This window comes from Juglans microcarpa x Juglans regia, chromosome 1S (genome assembly GCF_004785595.1).
Source record: "Juglans microcarpa x Juglans regia isolate MS1-56 chromosome 1S, Jm3101_v1.0, whole genome shotgun sequence".
In the NCBI taxonomy this organism is placed as follows: domain Eukaryota; kingdom Viridiplantae; phylum Streptophyta; class Magnoliopsida; order Fagales; family Juglandaceae; genus Juglans; species Juglans microcarpa x Juglans regia.
This window is the reverse complement of record NC_054595.1, coordinates 14991751-15009198: the sequence shown is the minus strand read 5'-3', so window position 1 is coordinate 15009198 and position 17448 is coordinate 14991751. Positions and strand designations below refer to the sequence as shown.

The 17448-nt window shown below is 36.1% G+C and overlaps 1 protein-coding gene and 1 long non-coding RNA gene across 2 annotated transcripts; one reads left to right on the top strand and one right to left on the bottom strand.

Moving 5' to 3' along the window:
• Positions 1-6513: 6513 nt before the first annotated feature.
• Positions 6514-9077, top strand: LOC121245813 (adenosylhomocysteinase). Its single transcript, XM_041143682.1, has 2 exons — positions 6514-7329; positions 8034-9077. Exons 1-2 carry the CDS (start codon positions 6619-6621, stop codon positions 8778-8780), a joined length of 1458 nt encoding a protein of 485 aa, XP_040999616.1. The 5' UTR covers positions 6514-6618; the 3' UTR covers positions 8781-9077.
• On the bottom strand, positions 8837-11257 carry LOC121245814. The gene is made up of 3 exons (XR_005937003.1): positions 11240-11257; positions 10438-10440; positions 8837-9155 (listed from the first exon to the last, which is right to left on the bottom strand). It is a non-coding gene; the product is annotated as an uncharacterized LOC121245814 (long non-coding RNA).
• Positions 11258-17448: the final 6191 nt, after the last annotated feature.

Below are 17448 nucleotides of genomic sequence, written 5' to 3'. Positions count from 1 at the left end.
ATATTAATACTATTATATAGTCTAATATATTAATAAAAGTATAAAACAATTGTTTTTAAATCAATTTTTTTTTTTATAAACAAATTTTTAATAACAAATTGTGAAACGTACATTTTAAAAAAAACCGGAAAATCGGACCGGACCGGACCGGAAACCGGTAAAACCGGAAGTACCGGTTTAGGAGGATAACTGGTGCGTAATCGGTTTTGAAAAATACAAAACTGGTACATACCGGTTCGGTCCTAAATTTTATCCAAAACCGGACCGAACAGGACCGGTTACACCCCTACACATCACCCACTCTCACTACATCCAGTGCCTTTCCATCAGCCGCCTACATCTTTCCAAAATCACCTGCAACATAATTTTGTACGATCTCTTAATGTGAAGTGCTATGGAATGAAGTCCCTGAATCCAACACTCAATCATCAATCGGACTATGCATTACAAGGATTAGAGCATTTTGTATTTCTTCAGCCACTACATTCAAAACGTCATTCTCAGCACTTTCGTGATTCCGGAAGTCTCTCTTTATGTGTCCCGACTTGCCCCAACTCTAGTAAGTGATCTGCTGTCCAAATCTCGTCTTGGTCTTGCCCCTGTTCTTAGAGCTTAACCTTTCATGTTCTGCTAGATTGTCAATGTTCACAGCCAATCCCGAACTTGAGAACTTACCAGAATCTCTTCTACGTACCTCTTCAACAATAATCATGTCACGTACATCACCGTAATTCATTTTCATCTCTCTGATCTCATCATCAAACTCAATTTCTACAAAAGATAATTGATTTGTGATCGTATTAAAATCATTCAAGTGTTGGGTTACATGCATACCTTTCGACGTCTCCAAATTGAACGACTTCTTCGTCAGATGCACCTTGTTATTTGTCGACGAATTTTCATACATACCTGACAAAACTGTCATGAGATCCGCCGTAGTTCTCTCTTTAATAACGTTGTGCACCACTGTTCTGGACTGGTTCAACCGAATAAACCCCAGAACTTGTCGATCCAATAGATTCTACTCAGCATTGTTCATGATCTCCTACTTATTTTCAAATAGTAGAAGATGAAGCCTATTCTCGTAGAGATAGTTCTTGATCTGCATCCTCCAATACCCGAAGTTAGTGCCGTCGAACTTCTCGATCCAGAGTGCTTTCAATTTGTCTCCAGCCATTGTTCTCCTTCAAATCCAAAGTTTGGCTCTTGATACCAATTATTGTGAAAAACACACACTAACGATGGCAAACAAATAAAGAGCAACAATCAAGTAATCACAAAACACACACTTAACGTGGTTCGACAACGTGCTTACGTTCACAAAGCTGTAGAAGTTTTATTAATTCAGAAAAAATTACAATCACACAATCTCAACTCACTCACTTTAGGGCATTTTCTCTCTCACAATATGCACTTACACTTTGCCTCTCTTTGTTCACTTTAAAACTGCTGAACATGTACAAGAGATCATAATATTATATATTTATAGAAAACGGTATTGGAAACCCTAATTGAAAAAGAGATTCTTTGCTTGAGCAACGTGTCAAGTGTGACCCGAGCGAACAACCAATGGACGAGCACAGCTCGAGCGAACACTAAGATTTGTGTCTCACTCAAATCCATTGTTGTGCGAGATTCAAGCGAACTTACGGGTTGAGTTTCGCTCGAGCGCTAGGTCGAGTGACAGTTTAGAGAACTCATGGGTTGCACTTTTTCTACTCACAAACCAGACTCCACATACAACCCAACATTGTGAAATCAAACCAAGCCTAAGAGCACCTAGGCCAACACTCATTAAAGTTGAGCTATAATGCTCGTTTTTCATATTTTTTAATCGAAGATATACTTTTTTTAAAAGTTTTCTTAACCTTATTTAAATATTATGCTATTATTTATTTTTTAGTTTTCAAAGGCTCATGCATTTCACCATTTAAAAAAGAAAATGAATTGTTTAATATCAAGACAAGAGTAATGCTAGATATTGTTCTAATGTGTGCAAGACTCATGTACATTTTTAAAAAAAAGTGTCATCCACAATTAAAAAGTAGATTTTTTCATATGGGTCTTAGAGTTGTCCATTTTTTTTTAAAAAGTACGTGAGACTTGTACACTCTAAAATAGTATTAATCATTTTCATATATACAAAAGTGACTTTTAATGAATTTTAGGCAAGTCTTGAATTAGGTAGGGCATTTGTGTAGTATATGTGGAACGAGGAATAATTTTCATAAGGCTGTATTAAACTTCAAGTCCTCTTTCTAGAAGGGAAATAAGTAGCATTTCTTTTATTAACTCAAAGGATAGAGGCTATGCAACACCCCGCTCTCCACGATTAATAATAATGTCACTTTTAGAAATTCTTAGGGAAGCTGGAGTGCTACTATTGAACCCGACTTAAAAATATATATTTTTTTTCTAAAGGAAGCGTCAAGTATAAAGATTCCTTATAATAAATAGAGTCATTTTATATTAAAATACTCAAATCATAAATGAGAGTGCGCGAAAGTATTTATTAAAATTTTTCAAAATCCGTACCATAAAAATTATAACTTAAAATCTCTATACATGATTTAGGCCATTGTCATGCCTCCCTCGACTAAGTCACATCCTGTAGCTCTACCTTCATAAATATTTTGACCTGGAATAGTTTAAAAACATTAAAAAAAAAAAAACTAAAATGAGTCGATAACTCAGTAAGAAACTTATCATAACGTAAACATATTTAATACAAGGTTTTCATGTAATATTTTATGCTGAGTACTTAAAATTATGATCATTCGTACGTATGTTTATGCCATGCATGATTTTTCTCGAATTATTTGACTTATCATACTTATCTTACTGGCCTACACACTTAATCCTATGTGCAAGGTTGTGCACTGGCCCCACATCCTGCGGCTGCAAGTGGAGCTGGTAATAATATTCTAACATACTATGGTGGACCACGTTTAGATCCGTGGCTTGCATATCCACTCATAAATCGCATTGGTATCCTGCATCTAAATGATCATCTTATTAACTAATCCGATCTTGCCTTACACTTGATCATGGGAAAACTTAAATGTCTTATGCAATGTAAGATGTATAATACATACATAACTATAATATGCAGAATGAAACATGATGAATGACGTGTTTGTAAATATTATTACATATGTGGTACGTACATACTGACTTTGATAATAATATATATAACTAACTAACGTATGCTAATTCTAATTTATGATTGAACTACTTACCTTTTAGTGTTGCTTCCTAAAATTCTTGACACTAAATCGATCATAGTGCTGGACTGGGTATCTTGGGTTCGGCTGCTGCACTTATGGAGATTTATGGTTTTTTTTTTCCAAATAACACATGAAAGTGAGATGTTTATAGAGAGATTCAAGAGAGTGTGCTGACGAGTTTGAGTTCGAGTTGGACTTGATCGCGATCATACAAGAAGAGTTTGAATTTAAAAACACGATCTAATAGTTCATTCAATGTAAGATTGGCAGTGACTGAGATTGTGTAGGAGACTTCAATTAGTGGTGATTTTAAATTAAAATAAATTTCTAATGGTGGATTTTTAAATTCTAAAAGGAGTCTAATTCGTTTAATAAATAATAAATAGAATTTAACCTAGTTATTGAGCCTAATTTAAATTTCTAATCAACCTCAATTATTTATCGCTCGTGGACGTATCCAATATGACCCATTAAATATAATTTAAGTCTTATAAAAATTATAAATATTCCAACTTTAGAATTATTGGATCGGGTCATTACATGCTAGAATCTTTTGGTTGAACCTGATCTTGATCTACTTGTTGGAAAACCTATAAATATCAAACCTCAAGTCCTATCAGGATGCGGGTCAAAAACTAAAAGATCATACATATAAGTGTTGGTTTGCTACAGCTCGAACCCTAGTTTGATCCCAATTCCATCAAAAGATATAATGATAAAATTATCTTAGAAAGGAGAGAAGTATTGTTGATCACAAGTGATGATCTATTTCTAGTCAAGTTCTTGACATTTTGATTCCATGTATAGAGTACTAGTATGCTTGAAAAATCTCTTTCCGAGACAATTTAACTTTTGCAGCTCTAATAACTTAGAAACGGTGCATGAAAAGAAATTTGAAACTCAATCAGAAAGAGACTTACATTGATTATATGCAACGTGATCAACCTCTACGAGGAAATTTTCAATCACATGGCCACAAGGATTCTGCTAGTGCTTAATTAGTTAGTATCATGACTAGGACTCTTCATGTATATATGTAATAAGAACTCTAAACAAATTGAATTGCCTCCATTGATTTGTATAGAGGATAATTCCAAAATATTTGTATTGCTTTATGGTATTAGAGCAAAGTAATTGTTAGATAATTTTAGAGTACGTATATGCGGTATTTCCATCTTATTACGGGATATTACGAGTGTTTGTTCTAAGGTATTTCTCTTAGGCTTTATTTGTTTTCGCAGATTAAATGAGATAAAAAATTTTATAAAAGTGAACTAGGCCTTAAAACAATTGCCGAGACAAGCGTCTAATCCTCCCAAAGTGACTAATTTGTTCCTTCATCCCCTCATTCCCGGTCTTTTACAACTGGAGCAACAAAAATATCCTAGCATGATGACTGTTGCCTCAATTGATATTACTACTACATTGTAGATACGGTTTAGGTTGTGAAATGAGATGAGATGAAATAATTTTAAATAAAAGTTAAAAGTTAAATAAAATATTATTAGAATATTATTTTTTAATATTATTATTATTTTGATATTTAAAAAAATTAAATTGTTTATTATATTTTGTGTAAAAATTTGATAAAATTATAATGATAAAATGAGATGAAATAAAATATTTTTACTATCCAAACAGAGCCTTAATAGTAACAACAACCGTGGCAAATCTGCTCCCAATTCTTCTCATGGATGAGGTTGAGAATGAGATTGTCGCTACAGCCTACGGGTCTAATCTAAACAAGCTATTCGATAGGTAGCTCGGATTGGGTTCTATTAAACTCGACTCGTGTTTGATTCATTTATTAAATAAGATCGTTCGTAAACATAACATTATAATTAATTATTTATAAACCATATAACTCAAATAAAACTCGATTAATATTCGCGAACTAACTTGTATAGAACTCGACCTGTAAGCGGGCTCGCATATTGTCATGTTCAATCTGTCATGGCTCTCTCCTAGTTTAATCAAGATTCACTGCAATGGAAAACGACCATTTTTTATGCAATTATTTTTAAACCTTCTATGTCAGTGAGTCGGAGGTGTCGCTGAACTGATTCTGACTAAAAAATTTTAAAAAAAAATCATACTAGTATATTTATATAACTATATAATTAGAACTTATATAGTTAGATTCAATAATATATTAGTATGAGCTAATTATTATAAAATAATATACTCATACTATAATATTAATAAACTAATAATAATTAGAACTTATATAGTTAGATTCAATAATATATTAGTATGAGCTAATTATTATAAAATAATATACTCATACTATAATATTAATAAACTAATAATAATTTAGTATATATATGTAAATATGATATATTACTACCATACATAATCAAGTATAAAAATAAGTTAGATACTAATATTGAAATAAGCCTTGTATAATAATTTAATAACACATAATAATAATTTACTAAAGTATGATAATATGGAATTCTAGTATATAATTAAGTTAAAATAAGTTAGACATTAATATAATAATATATAATACTAATGTATAATAATATGTAATTATACACTATTGTAAAAGTCTTATATAGAAATAAATTAGGCACTAGTATATAAATAACTAATAAGTCTAGCATAATAAGTTAATAATACATAATACTAATTTACTAAAGTATAATAACGTGTAATTAGACACTATAATATAAGTCTAATATAGAAATAAGTCTAATATCATAAGTTAATAATACATAATATTATAGTATAATAACATATAATTGGACACTAGAAATAATATGTAATATTACAATATGATAATATGTAATTAGATATTATAGTATAACTTTAGTATAAAAATAAGTTAGATATTAGTATATAAATAAATCAACAGTTAATGATTTAGTTTTAATTTTTAATTTTTAAATTAAAATTTAAAAGTCTATAAAAAATTCTTTTCTAAATTGAGCTAAATATGAAACTAAAAAGAAGTTAAAAAAAAGTGGTCCTATTTAAATACAAGAAGTATTTCATCTCATCTTATTATTATAATTTTTTAAAATTTTTATATAAAATATAATAAAAAATTCAATTTTTTAACTTTTAAAATAATAATATTATTAAAAAATAATATTTTAATAATATTTTATAAAAGCAAACGGAATCGATCGGAGATCAGATAAATAGAAGTAACGCACTATGTCTGCTCACATGCATGATGTTCCGTATCGCAAGCAAAAACGTTTCGTTATCATTTACCAAATCCACCAACCCAATAGAGAGATCGGGACCGTCAATCCTAGAGATCTAACCTATTTAAACCAACTCTTGCTTCTCCCATTCCTCGCTCGCTCGCTCACTCACTCTCCATCCCTCCTCTCCACAATCTGAAAATCTCTGTTCGTCTTTCCGTCTCTATTCTCATAAGATGGCTTTGGTGGTGGAGAAAACCACGGCTGGCCGTGAATACAAGGTCAAAGACATGTCTCAGGCCGACTTCGGCCGACTTGAGATCGAGCTCGCCGAGATCGAGATGCCTGGGCTCATGTCCTGCCGCTCCGAGTTCGGTCCCTCCCAGCCCTTCAAGGGAGCCAGGATCACCGGTTCCCTCCACATGACCATCCAGACAGCCGTCCTCATCGAGACCCTCACTGCCCTCGGCGCCGAGGTCCGCTGGTGCTCCTGCAACATCTTCTCCACCCAGGACCATGCCGCAGCCGCCATTGCTCGCGACTCCGCTGCGGTTTTCGCCTGGAAGGGCGAGACCCTCCAGGAGTACTGGTGGTGCACCGAGCGCGCCCTCGACTGGGGCCCCGGCGGTGGCCCCGACCTTATCGTCGATGACGGTGGTGACGCCACCCTCTTGATCCACGAGGGTGTCAAGGCCGAGGAGATCTACTTGAAGAGTGGGACACTCCCTGACCCTGCCTCAACCGACAACGCCGAGTTCCAGATTGTGCTCACCATTATCAGAGATGGGCTCAAGACCGATCCCAAGAGGTACCACAAGATGAAGGACAGACTGGTCGGAGTGTCGGAGGAGACCACAACCGGGGTTAAGAGGCTCTACCAGATGCAGTTAAATGGTACTTTGCTGTTCCCCGCTATTAACGTTAACGACTCTGTCACCAAGAGCAAGGTAAAAATTTATTTGTTTTGCTCACTGCTTGTACTTGTAGATCTGTGTGATTTTGTTTGGATCTGGATAGTGTTCCCTTCCCCTTCCCCCCCTCTAGTTATAGGGATTTTGCTTCAGATCTGTTAGGTTTTTATTCGTAATTTGGTTTTCATTCATTTAAGCTGATTTAGGTATTGATCTTACTGATCTTATGGGTTTTGAACCAGATCTGAAGTATGAAGGCTCTGTTTTTCTATGTTTACTTTGCTCTGTTGTCCTTATTCAACGAAACGCATTCATTTTGAATAGTTGAGGCCTCGTAAAAACTGTGGCCATGAAATGCTTGTTTAATTTCGAATCTTTGCTCTATTATTCTTTTGTTCTCTGCAAGAAAAGTGATAATAAAATCATGTGCTTATTCTTGTGGATCATTTGAATATTGTTTCGTAGGATTTCGAATCTAAGATCCAATGCTTTCTTTGCTTTGCTTTGCTTTGCTTCATGTCTTTGTCGGAATGGAGCCTTTGTCGATTTTCTAAGATTGCAAAATACTTGTTGGACGGATTCACTGTTCATTTTTCAACAACTTCTCAACTAACAAACAGATCTTTGTTTATACCTACCAAATCAAAGTCGAGTTTTTCTTTTCAAATTCGATACTTTTTAACTGTTAGATTCCTTTCTCTTGTTTGATCTAATAGTGGCTGTGATCTTGGTTTAAACAGTTCGATAACTTGTACGGTTGCCGCCACTCCCTCCCTGATGGCTTGATGAGAGCTACTGATGTTATGATTGCTGGCAAGGTTGCTGTGGTCTGTGGATATGGTGATGTTGGAAAGGGCTGTGCTTCTGCCTTGAAGCAAGCTGGTGCCCGTGTTATTGTGACCGAGATTGATCCAATTTGTGCTCTCCAGGCCCTCATGGAAGGCATCCCTGTCCTGACCCTTGAGGACGTTGTTTCAGAGGCTGACATCTTCGTTACCACCACTGGTAACAAGGACATCATCATGGTGAGTGACATGAAGAAGATGAAGAACAATGCCATTGTCTGTAACATTGGCCACTTTGACAATGAGATTGACATGCTTGGGCTCGAGAACTACCCGGGCGTGAAGCGCATCACCATCAAGCCTCAAACAGACAGGTGGGTATTCCCCGAGACCAACTCGGGCATCATTGTTTTGGCCGAGGGTCGGCTCATGAACTTGGGTTGTGCCACAGGGCACCCTAGTTTTGTGATGTCCTGTTCCTTCACGAACCAGGTGATTGCCCAGCTGGAGTTGTGGAAGGAGAAGACAAGTGGAAAATACGAGAAGAAGGTATATGTGTTGCCTAAGCACCTTGATGAGAAGGTTGCTGCGCTACACCTTGGCAAGCTTGGGGCTAAGCTCACCAAGCTCAGCAAGGACCAGGCTGATTACATTAGCGTGCCCATTGAGGGACCTTACAAGCCTGCTCACTACAGGTACTGAGAGATTCAAGAAGGTGAGAAAAATATATAATATTTGGATATTTGGACGGCTTTGATTGTTTGTGGTATGATGCTATAGTTGATTTTGGTAGGGTTTGTGTTTGTTGGTGGAATGGTATGGGAAGAAATTGATGGGTCTCCTTTGAATGAAAGACCAGGTTGGGTTTTTGAATGAATAAATATGGATGGGACCGAGTGGGAGTTGTATTGTAACGGCTGCACTTTTGAGTTTTGCTGCGTTTCTTATCATTTCATTATTATAAATGGGAAAAAAAGAGCTACCGCACTATTTTCCTAGGACTAATGTCTTACTTTGTGACTTTCTCGAATCATGTTTCTCCAATATTATTCAATTTAGGTATGAAAAATGTTAGAACTAGTTATTTTGTTTCAATTCTCTTTCCAAAATGGCATTACTCTTTCCGACTTTCGTACACTTTAAACTTCCTTTCCAGAAATGGAAGGATAAAAAAGTAAAATTAATATTTTTTAAACAAAAACGCTTCAGAACGGAGACACCTAAAATGTGGGTTTATCGGAGACCAATCAATAGATGACACGTAAGCCTTCTATGCCATGTTAATGTGGGGACGCATACAAGGTCATCTTGTTTTGTCCTTCCCGATCGAGTTTCTCTCTCTCCTTCGTTCTCGATTTCCTCTCTCTCCTTCGGTAATTCATCTCGAACCACTCTCGATCAACTCTCTCATTAGATTTCAGAAACGCGTCGATCGAGTCTCCCTCTCTCTCGTTCGATTGGAATCGTTGGATGATTACTAGATGAACATTTTTTTTTCCAATTTTTGTCTATTATTTTTTTCCAGTACCCAATTCATAAACTTTCTTAATGGTTGTATTTGCATTTTTGAATCCCTTGTGTGGTTGTTTTATCTAATTCTTCATTGTTTTGCTTGCGTAAATTACCTATTATTTTCTGGTTCTGATTTTTCAACTTTTTCAGTTTTCTCCCCCCAAGCTAATGAGATTTTCTTTTCTTGAGTTTATGGTTTTGTTCTTGATATCATTTCAATTCTCTCTTTTCCTCTCACCTTGTCTTTTAGTTTTGCATATATGGGAGCCATCTGGTGAGACTCATTCGTATGGTTCTGGTCTGATTTGTCCACAAATTTGCTGGCCTGTAATAATATGCTTGATTTTGTTTCTTGATAAACTAGGTGTAATGCTACGTCTATCTCTATAAAATCTTGGAAAATTTCAGATATACGTTGGTGTGTGCTTGGTGGCTTCGATGAGAGGCAGTGAGGGTTTTCTCTTTCGGATCCAGTGAGAGAGCAGAGAGAGAGGGAGGAGCACTGTTATTAATATCGTACCGTACCGGTCAGTACGGTTGGTATTTACCGTACCAGTCACTGGGCAGGTACAAGTATTATATATATTTCGTATCGGCCCAAATACCAGTCGTACCGGCCAATATTTCGGCCTGTGTACTGGCCTGTACTGGCTGATATTTCGGTCTTAATTTTTTTTTCATTTTTTCACACTACAAGCTTATTTTTTGATCTCCAATTCAGACTGGGCTATTTATAATTTATATATATATATATGTATTTATATATAATTTATTCATATATAAACTATTATTTTGAAATATAATTTATATACATATATTTATATATATAATTTATTCATATATCGACTATCTTGAAACGGTACCAGTACCGAAATATTTTGTTCTAATGCCTTGACTGGTACGGTATCTAGTACGGTATTCAAAACATTGGGGAGGAGAGGTTTTCTCTTTCGACAGAGAGGGGGAGGGGAGAATCAGATCCAGTGAGAGAGTAGAGAGAGGGGGAGGTCATGTGCGCTCGCTTACGTGTCTATTTCTTACTGGTCTCTGATATTCTAACCTTATAGGAGTCTATGGTCTGAAGTTATTCTTTTTTTTAAATAGTGTGCAGAGAGTGACGTTTATATCTAGAATTTTTCTTATCCCCGTATCCCGAGTGGGCTGGCTGGCAGTTTGGACTGTTGGATCCCTTAAATTGTTCACCGAGTGGATGAGCGGCAAAGTTAATGTTTTAGTATATTTATATTAGTATATTTAAAAACAAATCAGTAAGGACTATCCTGAATTAGCCTTAATTTCCGTCGCTATTCTTCTCATTGTGCAAACCAGCCTCTTTTTGTGGCATTTGGTTCTCAAGCCATACAAAAGATCCCAATCTCTATTAATTGATCTAGAAAAAAATATAGAAAGAATACTATTAATCATTGTGCTTGCATCATCTCCTAATATGACATCAAACATTTAGGGATGATTAAAGAATGATATTTAAAAAGATTATTATGAATAAACCCTTTTCAAAAACAAAAGTGAGGCTCGTGAAAAAATATGTACGGAGTGATGCAGAGATGTTGAGGAAGTCTTCTAGCTCCTACACAGTGAAACATGGGTTCCCATTCCATTCGAAGAATTGACAATCACCCAGAAAATACCAAATAACTAGTTATTTTATATACCAACATTTTGGAAATAGTAAAATTGACAATCATACATAAAATATCAAGATTTAAGTGGTTCTACTTAAACAAGCTTACGTCTATTGACGAGGTCGATATTAATGAATTCACTATCAAACAAAGGTCGAGTACACGAGTAATCACAAAAATTCTTAATCCCAAAGTTTCAATACAACCAATGTGCTCTCAAGAATCTCACAAAAGGATTTTTTTTTTCTCTCTTTTTTTGTATATTGGCCGCAACACTAGGTTTTTTGAACATTCGCTTGAGTGGGCATTATGTCTAAAGTTTGTTCGAGCTGTATATCGAGTGGATGTCAAGCGAACAAGCTGTTTGAAATTCGCTTGAGCTGTATACTGAGTAGGCGTCGAGCAAACAATCTAGAATGATGTTTTTTCAACAGGAATCAAGCCACCATTCCAATAAATTTCCACCTTGGCTTGAATTTCATTAAGCCTGAACAAAGTGAATTCCACCAAACCGACTCCATCAAATCCCCTAAGGGACTCACAAATATCAAACACCTATCAAATCCAAACAAAGTTTGAACTTGTATACAGGAACTGGCTTCATGATCATATTAGTTGGATTCTCAATGGTAGCAATCTTCTGGACTACTATTACTCCTTTTGTAACAACTTCATGAAGGAAGTGATATCTAACATTGATGTGCTTGGTCCTCTCGTGACACATTTGATTTTTGGTCAAAAGTATTGTGCTTTGGTTGTCACAAAACACAAAGGTTCTCTCTTTTTGTAGCCCCAAGTCACTAACCAAAGTCCACAACCAAATGGCTTCCTTCATTGCTTCTGCTGCCGCTATGTATTCTGCTTTTGTAGTTGATAAAGCAACTGTTAATTGTAGCATTGCTTTCCAACTAATGGCAGAACCACACAGTGAAGACATACTATGTCAGAGGTATTCTCTTATCTAAGTTCCTAGCATAATCAGAGTTAACATAACCAACGACGCTTGAACTGACGTCGTTTCCTCTATCAAAGACCAAGCCAACATTTGAAGTGCCCTTTAAGTATTGAAGTATCCATTTTACAGCCTGCCAATTAACTTTACCCAGATTAGCCATATACCTTCTAACAATGCTTAAGGCCTGTGAAATGTCTGGATGAGTACAAATCATAGCATACATGATACTATCCACTTCACTAGAATAAGGAACACATGACATAAATTGTTCCTCCTCATCATTTGGAGATAGAGATGCTGAAAGTTTAAAATGTGTTACGAGTGGGGTACTCATTGATTTAGAATTGGTCATTTCAAATTGCTCAAGCACCTTCTCAATATACTTCTTCTGTGATAAGTACAACTTTCCAGCTTTTCTATCTCTGTGTATTTTAACCCTCAAAATCTTTTTTGTAGCTCCTAAATCTTTCATCTCAAACTCATTATTGAGTTGTGTCTTCAACTTGCTAATATCTAACATGCTTTTGGCAACAATGAGCATGTCATCAACATGAAGCAACAAATAAATGAAAGAGCCATCAGACAACTGTCTGTGGTGGACACAACTATCATAGCTATTTCTCAAATAACCATGATCAACTATAAAAGTGTCAAAATGCTTATACTATTGCCTCGGATCTTGCTTTAAACCATATAATGATTTATTCAATTTACATACATGGTCTTCTTTACTTTTAATAATGAACCTCTCTGGCTTATGCATATAGATAGTCTTTCCAAGCTCACCATGTAGAAAAGCTGTTTTAACATCAAGTTGCGGTAGTTCCAAATCTTACAAAGCAACCATGGCAAGCAGCACATGAACAGAGTTGTGTTTTACCACTGAAGATAAAACTTCATTGAAATTCACACCTTTTCTTTGACTATAGCCCTTTGCAACTGAGCATGTCTTGTATCTTGCATCTTTAGCACCCTAGATTCCATCTTTTCTCTTGAAGACCCATTTGCACCCAACAGTCTTCGTCTTCTTAGGCGACTTAAACAAATCCCAAGTTTGGTTCATATGAAGAGATTCGATCTCTTCAGTGATCGCAGAGCACCACTGTGAAGACTCCTTACCAATGTTTTGAATACCGTACCGGATGGCGTACCGGTCAAGGCACTGGAACAAAATATTTCAGTATCGGTACCGTTTTGTGTACCGTTTCGGGATAGTCGATATATGAATAAATTATATATATAAATATATATAACAATTATATTCTAAAATAATAGTTTATATATGAATAAATTATATATAAATACATACATATATATAAATTATAAATAGTCTAGTCTAAATTGGGGGTCAAAAAATGAACTTGTAGTTTGAAAAAATGAAAAAAAAAAAAATGAAGGCTGAAATATCAGCCGGTACAGGCCGAAATTTAGGCCGGTACAGGCTGAAATTTAGGCCGAAACTGCAGGTACCGGCTGGTACGACCGATATTTAAGCCAGTACGAAATACAGGTAGTATCTGTACCGGCCCAGTGGCCGGTACGGCAAATATCGGCCGTACCGGCCGGTACGAAACGATTTTTAAAACTTTGCTCCTTACTCTTGATAGCTTTTGAATAAGTGGAAGGTTCTTGATTGTCAATGTTCTCTGCCATAGTAAGTGTATACACCACCATGTCTGCATGAGCATATCTATGAGGTGGCCTAAACTGCCTGCTCTGTCTAGCAGTAGCTATATTGTAATCTTGCTCACACTGTGTGCAATAGTCAAAATCAGAATCATGCTCATCAACAATCACATGATCATGAGTGTCACTATGCACTCCTTGTGAAGCTTCAACCTGTAACTCTACCTTCTTGCCATTACCCTTCTTTTCACCTGTGGAAACAGTGGACTCATTTCTCAGATTAAGCATGGTTTTTTCATCAAATACAATATATTTGTCAATTACAAACTCGAGTGATTTAGGATCAATGCACCACAGTCTGAATCCATTCACGCCACTAACATATCCAATGAATATGCTCTTCTTTGCCCTTGGTTCAAGTTTACATTTATTCACATGAAAATATGCAGGACAACAAAAAATTTTCAAATTTGAATAATTAGCAGGAGTTCTAGACCATACTTCATTTGAAGTTTTCAATTTAATAGCCGAGGCTGTAGAACGGTTCACCAAATAGAAATTTGTGTTAATGGCCTTAGCTCAAAAATCTTTAGACAAGAGAGTTCTATCCATCCATTCAACTACTCCATTTTGTTGTGGAGTGTGTCTAACTATACGACACCTGACAATGCCCTCATTTTTTTTCAGAATTCATCAAACTCACCTCCACAAAATCCCATCCCATTGTCAGCTTGAAGACGCTTTACCTTCTTGCCTGGTAGATTCTCGATCAAAACCTTCCATTGTTTAAAATTAAAAAATATATCACTCTTTTGATTCAGAAAATGAACCTAGACTTTCCTTAAATAGTCATTAATGAACATGAATAAATACTGAGCACCACCTTTGGATGGAATAGAAGATAGATCCCAAAGATCAGAATGAATGTAGTCCACATTACTTTTGGTTCTGTGAACACTTGCAGTAAACTAAACTCTGCACTATTTCCCCAAGACACAACGTTCACAAAAGTCAAATTTTCCTATCTTTTGATCACAAAGCAAGCCCTGCTTGTTCAGAATAGACATTCATTTTTCACTCATATGATCCAAATGCATATGCCATAACCGAGTAATGTCTAAGTTTGGATCGTCTGAAATAGATATTGCAGCTGCACCAATCACTGTACAGCCTTGAAGGAAATAAAGACCATCAGTCGTATCTCCTTTCATTAGAACCATAAAGCCATTGTTAGCTCTAATAATTTCACCTTCTCTTGTGTACCGGAAACCCAGCGAATCAAGAGTGCCCAAAGAAATATGATTTTTCTTTAAATCTGGGATATGTTGAATGTTAGACAAGGTTCGGACAATCCCATCAAACATCTTAATCTTTATAGAACCAATCCCAACAATCTTATAGGCCATATTGTTTCCTATCAAAACGGAACTATCATTGACTGATTCATAGGTGGTGAACCAATCTCTTCTAGGACACATGAAATGTGCAAGCCGAATCCATAACCCACTTGTCACCAATGCGACTGTTAGAGCCGCTGATTGCTAGGACAATATTTGAGCCGTTAGACTTTTCATCAGCAACGCTAATGGCATTAGAGGAACTTGTACCTTCCTCCTTGTTCTTTAGTCTTGGACACTCATTCTTGTAATGATCAAATTTATGACAGTAATGACATTTAATATTTTTTTTTTTGTTAAACTTTGATTTTGAGTTGCCTCTAGATTTACCCCTACCCTTCTCCGAACGTCTTTCACCAGATCTACCTCTACTAGAGGAAACTTTAACAAACAAGCCCTTGGCATGATTATCCGTGCCTTTTATACTCAACTTAGTTCTCAACTCTTTAGAATTCAAAACAAATTTTATATCTGCCAAGGAGATAGTATCTCTACCATATAGCATCGAGTTCAACAAATTATCAAATGATATAGATAACAAACACAAAATAATTAAGGCTTGGTCTTCTTCTTCAAACTTAATATCAATATTCCTCAGATCCATAATGATTTGATTAAATTCATTTAGATATTTGAAAACAGGAGAATCTTCCTTCATTTTGAGAGTGTGTAACTGTTGTTTTAGATGCATCCAGTTGGTGAGCGATTTTTTCATGTATAGACTCTCAAGTTTCTTCCAAAGACTGGTGGAGGTCTCATCAGCGACCTTTCGCAATTCTCCATCGGAGAGAGACAATAGAACAACACTATGTGCTTTCTCTTCATCTTCCTCTGTCGGTGTAGGAGATTCATCCAACACTATCTCATTCAAGACCTTTGCCAAACCTTGTTGTCGTAACAGAGCTTTCATCTTGATACACCATAAGTTGAAGCTATTCTGATGATCGAACTTTTCTACTTCAAACTTGGACATAGCCATCTCTCAAGATTTCAAACACCACCCTCTGGTGGAGGATAGGACTTTCACTTTATGAATAAAGTGTCCAAGAGACTAAAAACAAATGAAATAACAGAAACCATAAAAAATACATGGAAAAATAACAAAATACATTTTGAAAAGTTGTAGATCTGCATTTTCAACTTTAAAGGAAATAAAAAAAGCAAACATAGAGACTGAGATGGCGTGTGAAGGATGCGCCATCCTGGGAGTACGGCGGACAATCGAGTTTGAAGAAACCGGTGGCCTTGGTCTTAGAAATGATGCGCGTGGTGGTGATAGAGCTCCCCTTGCGGTTGCTACGCGCCACTATGGGACGTGTGTGTGGCCCACACGCTGGTTCGTTCGACGAGATTCTTCACCCATCTGAAGGATCAACGTCTTGGGAATCTTGCGGTGGGGTGCGTGGTGGTTACTGGGCTCTGGAGAACAAGTCAACATTTTGCCCTACTATGAATAGAAAACAAATACAACTAAAAATAAAATAAAATAAAGGAAAAAACTAGAGGGAGGAGGGAGGAGGGAAGAAGGAGGGAGGAGCCGAAGCTCTAACCCTCTTTCCCTTCTAGGTTTTTTGAGGGGGCGCTCTTGAGAGAAAAGGGAAGGGGCAAGAGAGGCTAGGGCCTCGATCTTCATGTTCTATTCTTAAATGGCTCAAAATGCTCTCTCAAGGCTTGCTCATAAGGTCTTCAACAATATTAGGGTATCTTTGGTCAAAGGGTTAACAATAGTAAATTTGCCATATTCTTACTTACCATGGTTTCAAAAGCTAGAAAAATTTTTATATTATGAGCAACGAGTTTTAAAGAAGAAAAACTCCCATGTACTTATTTGGAAGCCCCCTTCCACATAGGTAAACTCATTGTTATAACTCTTGAACCTCTATTGTTAAAAGTTAAGAAAAAACTAGCGGGTTGGAAGGTTGCAATGTTGTCTTCTAGTAGAAGACCAACACTTATGAAACATGTTCTCTTTAACATTCTTTTGCATGTATTATTCATTCTGAATGTCCTAAAGATAGTTTTGGAAGAGTTGCCTAGCTCTTTCGCTGATTATTTTTAGGGTGACAAAGAGGGTAAAAAGAAGAAAAAATGGGTATCGTGAGATAAGATTTCAAACCTACTAAAGAATGGGGTTTTGGTATACGTGATTTGGGACAAATGAAGAAAGCTTTTCTCAAATTCAGAAAATTTCACTATCAATGTTGTCATTATTAAAGCTGCTTGGTCTATGACCGATT

Bases quoted from the DNA above. Each gene is read 5' to 3' on its own strand.
- LOC121245813 (XM_041143682.1), top strand. From the start codon at position 6,619: ATGGCTTTGGTGGTGGAGAAAACCACGGCTGGCCGTGAATACAAGGTC. The intron at 7,330-8,033 runs GTAAAAATTTAT...TGGTTTAAACAG, and splicing joins ACTCTGTCACCAAGAGCAAG to TTCGATAACTTGTACGGTTG.